This window comes from Anas platyrhynchos, chromosome 6 (assembly GCF_047663525.1).
Source record: "Anas platyrhynchos isolate ZD024472 breed Pekin duck chromosome 6, IASCAAS_PekinDuck_T2T, whole genome shotgun sequence".
NCBI lineage: Eukaryota > Metazoa > Chordata > Aves > Anseriformes > Anatidae > Anas > Anas platyrhynchos.
The window spans coordinates 6,791,472-6,797,820 of record NC_092592.1 but is presented as its reverse complement, the minus strand read 5'-3'; the positions used below and the strand labels follow the sequence as shown (position 1 = coordinate 6,797,820).

Below are 6,349 nucleotides of genomic sequence, written 5' to 3'. Positions count from 1 at the left end.
GTAACGAGAGCGAGGAGGCAAAGTGTGCGGCCACGCTTTGCTTTTGGGTCTGTTTATAAATCACTCCTGGCGTCGGAGCCAACTTTGCATTACTCGCAGAGGGGCACTGAGGTGACAGGTAGCAGAAAACCCTACAAAAAGCACAGGCTGTGCCCTCTTCGCCAGATTTCCTCCTCTTACTCAGCGTGACCCTCACCCGAGGAGCCGATTTGCTCTCCCAGCTCGATCTGAGCTGGGGTGGGTTTGGGAAAGAAGGGAGCTTATTAATTCTCAGCGTGGTTGTTCCAAACCAGCTTGTTTTCATCCTTTTCCCCCCAGCCTCCCGACCCCACCTTGGCCCAAGCCCCCCCCGTATGGCCGGGCTGCGACACCCGCTGGGGCTGAGCCTCGCCCGCCCTACGTGCTGCGAGCAGCACAGCTGGAAACGGAAAAAAAAAAAAAGAAAAAAAAAAACAAACCTTGGGTTTTTCTTGCATGAAATTAAACTTTTCCACCCCTGCAGCTGCGGGGGTGTCAGGGCATCGGTGCCTGCAGCAGGCTCCACGCCGAGCGCTGATTTTGCAGTGCTCAGGTAGCCAAATCTCCCTAGATCAGTGCCTGACAAAGGGTCCCGAGCCCCCTGGGGCTGAGATTTCCCCCCCTGAGCCCTGCACAGCCCCTTTCCCCGCTCCCTCCCCATGTTTTTCAGCCGTTCCTTGGTGTTTGCGGGGGCTGGAACGAGCAGCCCCAAGGAACAAGCGCTGCTCCCCGCCGTACACAGCTTGTTTGTGTGTGTGCAGCACCAAAATAGCCGTGTGTGTGTGTGTGTGTGTGTGAGAGCTATTGGGAGGAAGTGAAAAGTTCATCGTGTACAGTATGACCAAGGCAAAAACATGTTGTGGGGCCGTCCCTCCTCCCGCTCGGTAAACACTTTATGTAAGGAGAACCGGAGGGCTGGCTGCAGAGCTCCCTCTGCTCCAAGCACGGGTTGGGAAACTCCTGGAGAGCCCCATTTCTGCTTTGTGCAGCTGTGGGGCAGCCGTGGGGACGGCCAGACCTCTTCTTGGGGTTTGGTAGCACCGTGCCCCGTGCCCACAGCTTGGAGAGGGGCTGAAATGGGCTGAAAATTCGGAGCCTTGGCCGCAGCTGGGAGCGGAGGGGGAAGGGAGCAAAAAGTTGAGGCGGGGAGGGGAGTGGAAAGGGAAAGAAAAAAAAAAAAAAAACAGCAAGAAACCACGAACAAAGAGCCTCGTTCAGGGCTGCTCGCTGGTTTTCCTGTGGGTGCCGGCGGCAGAACGCCATGTACCGGCACGGCCCCGCGCCCGCCTCCTTCACCAGGGCCAAGGCACGCGCCGGGCCCGAACCCAGCGCCGTGGGGTGCCAGCAGGCCCCGTGGGGCACATTTTGGGGTGCTCGTGGACAGAGGGGGTGCACCATGCCCCCCTCTCCACACCCCCCTGCTTCACTGCCATCTCCCCAAGCAGCTTTTTGGCACTCGCAGCCCTTTCCCCCCACACACCCCACGCCATTTAGCATGCAGAAATCAAGCTGAAATCCCCCTGAACGCAACTTTTGGGGGCTGGGGGTGTCAGCAGCCCCTCGTGGGGGCAGGATCCCAGCCCCACGCCCCGTGGACGTGCGCCGAGGCACTCGCCGAGCCCCTTGCACGGCTTCCCCCCCCGGCTGGCCCCCGCGGCGCGGAGCTGTGGCGTGATGGAGCCCAGCTCCCCGGGAACAGCCTGTCCGGGACAAGCTCCGGCACAGCCCGTCCCGCGGGAGCCTCCTGGCCAGGCTCGCTCCTCGCTACGTGCTCAGGAACAGGGCGGGCAGGCGCCGCCACGCACTGATTTTGGGCCCAAAACCACCGCTTTTGGGGCTCCGCTGCAGGGGGGGCGCAGAGAAGCCAGGGGGGTGTTCTGCCAAAGAAAGCAAAGTATTTACGCTCAGCTGGGGGGGGCTGTGTTTGAACCTAAGCTTATTTTTAGCAAGATGTGGTCCCTATTACTCTTCTTTTTTTCACTCCTTTGCCATTTTCGCCCATTTTGACCCCCTTTTGTTCCCAGTCTATTGGACAGGCAGCTTGGGACTGAGGAGGGGGGGAAACCCTGAGGTGAATTTTGTTAAAACCCAGCTCCCCAGCACCACCTCAGCGTCTCCAGGCACATCTGAGCCTGTTTTGCCATACAGCACAAACACCACTGCCTATTTTTGTCAGCTGGGGCAGCGACCACCTCATTTTTGCCCCTTTTTAGCCCTTTTTTAGCGGGGCTGTTCCCGGGGCTGGTGGTGCAGGGGTGCAAACACACAGCACCCAAATCCCTGGGGACACGGAGCCGGGGGGTGTTTACCCCTACTGCTGAGGGAATAACATCACAATTTGCGGTTAAAAAAACACTTTTTAGGGCATTTTGGAGTTTTTTTGGCTGTGACAAGCGGCGCTGCCCCCGGCCCCCACAAAACGGCAGCTCCCGGTCCGCCGGCACGGGACGGAGCCCTGCCGAGGTGGGGAAGGCGAGAGCGGGCGGTTTTTTTGCCAAAACGCCGAGTTTTGGGCAAATTTCGGAACCCGGCACCCGGCGGGACCCAGCGCCCGCGGCCGGCCGGGCCCTGAGGCGAGGGGCCGGGAGGGGGGGGGGGGAGGGGGCGGCGCGTGCCCGCTGTCACCGGGCAGGAGAGACGCCGCGGACGTGCCCCGCGCTGCGATTGGTGGAGGAGGCCGGAGGGGGCGTGGCCTGCCGCGCCGCGCCTATATAAGCGGCGGCGGCGGCGGCTGCTCCCTCAGAGCGGTGCGGCGGGCGGGAGGAGGCGGAGGGGTGCGCGCGGCAGCAGCGGTGGCGGCGGCGCTGCCAAAGCCCTCGTCATGGCCGGGCTGTGGGAACGGCTGGCGGGCGGCGACAGGGCCCGCATGGAGAGCTCCGACTGCGAGTCGCTGGGCAGCGCCTCCGGCTCGGAGGGAGGTGAGCGGCGGGAGCCGTCAGGAGGCGGCGGGGGGGGGGGCCCTGAGGCGCTGGGGCCTGCTGAGGCGGGGGGAGGCCCTGAGGGGATCCTGTGGGGGGAGGGGAGGGGGGCAGCAGCACCACATCACCCCCTCAGCCCCCATTGTGGCAGGGAGCCCCTGTGCCTGCCTGGTGCTGACCCGTTGTCCTCCACAGAGCCCGACTCGGCCGACCAGGCCTCGCTGCCGGACCTGGACCTGCTGCTGCACGACCCCGAGGACGAGGTGCTGTGCGCCCAGCTGCTGGAGCTGGTGCAGGCCACCCTGGGCAAGGCGCCGCTGGGCGCCCGGCGCTGCTCGCGCCTGCTGATGCCGGCCCAGCTCGTGGCGCAGGTGAGGACGGAGCTGCTGCGCCTGGCCTGCAGCGAGCCCTGCGGGCTGCGCGGGGCCCTCCTCGACCTCTGCGTGGAGCACGGCAAGGCCTGCCACGACGTGGGGCACATCGCCGTGGACCCCGCCGTGGTGCCCACCTTCCAGCTCACCCTGGTGCTGCGCCTGGACTCGCGCCTCTGGCCCAAGATCCAGGGACTCTTCGCCTCGGGGCCCGCCTTCACCCCGGGCTTCAGCCAGGCCTTGAAGCTGAGCACGGGCTTCAGGGTCATCAAGAAGAAGCTGTACAGCTCCGAGCAGCTGCTCATCGAGGAGTGCTGAAGGGGACCCGGCTCACACAAGTGCTTCGGAGGAGCTGTCACTCAGCGAGCTGGCCGCAGTAGTTTAGGTTAGGCTGGAGTAGGGTGTAGGTGGACGGAGCCGGGGCAGGCGGGGGCCCTGCCAGGCGGGCGCGGGGCCGTTTGGTGCTCGCCTCACTTCCGTGGTTGTAGGCTGGTGGTGGTGACGGCACTCCTGGGCTCGGCAGCGGGGCTGCCGCGGGGGCAGGCGCTCCCCTCCCGGTTAATTCTTTGTGTGTGTGTTTTGTAACAGTGATTGTAATCAATGGGGTTTCTGGGGGAGGGCGCACGTCGGGGGGGGAGTGACGGCGGAGCGGGGCCTGGATCAAAGACAAAACTCCCCCGCCGGCAGCTGTGGGGGGAGAGGGGCGTGCGGGGGCTGTGGGGACGGAGGGCAGGACCCCTCACCAGTGCACCCCGTGCGCGCGCTCCGTTGGTTACAGTTGACACTCGTACACTTGATGTTCAAGTGCAAGACTTCCTATGCAATTGTGTTTTTTACTTTTCTAATAAAACTGGTTCGATTGATAACCTGCTGCCTCCCTGTCTTCCCTGGGCTGTGGGGGATGATGCAACCGCCTCCCCCATGACCCCGACCCCCCTCGTGCCCTGCAGCCGTGGGAATCCCGGCCGGTTCCCACTGCAGGAAGGGGCAGCGGCCCGGGGCACGGGGCTGTGACTCAGGCAGGGCTGAGTCAGGCTGGGGTGGCAGCGCCCCGTCACCCGTGGCCACAAGGAAGCGGCTGGGGGGGAATTTGGGACAAAACCGGGAGCGTCTGGGAAAAGGGGTGTGGTGGGGAAGGTGGTGGTGGGGTTGTGAGACCTGTCCTGGTCTGTGCAGGCAGCACTTCCCTTAGACACTCTCCTGAGCCTCCTCACAGCCATGCTGCTGAGTGCATCTTCCCCCTTCAGGTCCAAAAATTTGGGCACTTCCAAGGGCTGCTGAGCTGGGCTCGCTCCTCCCTGTCCCCACGCGAGGGCAGCCCCATTTTTGGGGTCAGGGAGGCCGTGGCACCGGCCCAAAATCCCTCTGGCAGGTGCCCTGGCTCGCGAAACCCCAGCTGGAGCAGCCGAGGCGCTGCAGAACTGGCAGTTCTTGGCCCTGCTGTCACGGGACAGAGCAGGCACGGCCCCGGCCGCGGTGTCAGTGGCATCCCAGCTGCTATGTTTAGCTTTTTCCACCTATTTTTACACCGCGCACGCCAGCAGGGGCTCACCCCGCGCCCTGCCAGCCCCCCGGGGGTGTCGCGGTGCCACTTCTCAGAGCTGCTCTGACAAGGAACGAGCCCGGGCTTCGCAGAACACTCAAAAAAAAAAAAAAAGAGCCTGGCAAACCCAAACCTGTTTGTGCCCCGAACGCCCCGCAGCCACCCCAAACATCCCCGGCACAGCTCCAGCCCCGTAGCCCAGCCGTTTACAGCCCCTATTTATAGGAGGTGCCCTTTCCGTGAGCCCCGGGTGGGCAGCGAGAGGCTCCCTGGAAGGTGCCAGAAGGCCCCGGCGGGGCTTTATTTAGCCGCTCGGTGGGGACAGGGCGGGCAGAGGGGTGGCTGGGGGCCCCCGAGGACACGGCGGGGCTGGTTTGGTGCCGGCCAAAATCCGGCTACCCTCCACAGCACCCACAGGCCTTCAGCGACGGAGACCTCGGAATTTGGTGAAAATCGGGGAGAATAGGGAAAATTGCCTGCCCCCATTTGATCTCCCCCCTCCCCGCTTGCAGCACAGCCCCGGGGCTGACCCTGTCAGCCGCAGGAGCCGAAATTTGGGAGGGAGAGCGGTGCGTGCGCAGCGCCTGGTAGCCAGGTCTGGCTTCCAACCCACCCGGGAGAGGCTACAAATTGGGATATTAAGTTATTAATTTAATTGCTCGCACAGAATCGGCTGTTAGCAAGCTGCTAGCAGCCACTAGCAATAATCCCATCCTAAATAGCTTCAGTTTGCTCCTTCAGGGGGATTCAGGGTGATGCTGGGCTTTTAGTTTATTTTATTTATTTTTTTTCTCCATGTGCCTCAGAGCAGGGGCTTGGGCCAAGCTTTTGGGCTTGAATCTACTTTTCCCAACATTTTAGAAGCCTAAAAGACCACTTTCCCCACTGCAGAGCGTGGAGGAAGAGGCTATTGCTGGGAGGAAAATGATGCACCCCCCAAAAACCAGCTCAGGCTTGGGTGGAGGAAAAGGGGCAGCTGAAGGCACAGGGCTGGGGTGAAAAAGGCCGTTTTCTGGTCAGCCTCGGTGAGATTTCCCTGCCTTTGCTCACTGCGGTCTGCACACGGGGGACGAACGTGTGCCAGCTCAGGGAGGCTCCTGTTGACTCAAGTCTCTTCCCAAGCACAATTACGGAAAGAAAAACACAACCCAGGCCAGCCCCGGGACGCAGAACAGAGCCGCGAGGCTGCCCTTCCTGCCAGGGTCGGGGCCACGGCCGTGTTTTGGCCTTCCCCTTCTCTCCATTTTCTTCCCAGCATCGTCGCACCCCCTCCCTCTCCCACAAAGCTCCCAGTGCTCCTCAGGCGCTGGGGCTTGGCGGTTCTGCCTTGCTGTAGTCAAAAAAATAAAATAAAACACACGAAGTAACCAGGGAGTTACCTGCTTTGCGAGCAGTTTGGTGGACGCCACCGCTCCCCTGCTCCTGGGGACAGCGCCTCTGCTCCGGCCTCGTTTCCTACCAAGCCGCTTCCACTGCCACACCAGCAGCACAGCCGCAGC

General features: G+C 62.7%; 1 protein-coding gene across 1 annotated transcript; it reads left to right on the top strand.

Moving 5' to 3' along the window:
* Positions 1-2,747: 2,747 nt before the first annotated feature.
* Positions 2,748-4,173, top strand: DDIT4 (DNA damage inducible transcript 4). The gene is made up of 2 exons (XM_027460245.3): positions 2,748-2,936; positions 3,132-4,173. The coding sequence occupies exons 1-2, from the start codon at positions 2,840-2,842 to the stop codon at positions 3,623-3,625; spliced, it is 591 nt and encodes a 196-aa protein (XP_027316046.1). The 5' UTR covers positions 2,748-2,839; the 3' UTR covers positions 3,626-4,173.
* Positions 4,174-6,349: the final 2,176 nt, after the last annotated feature.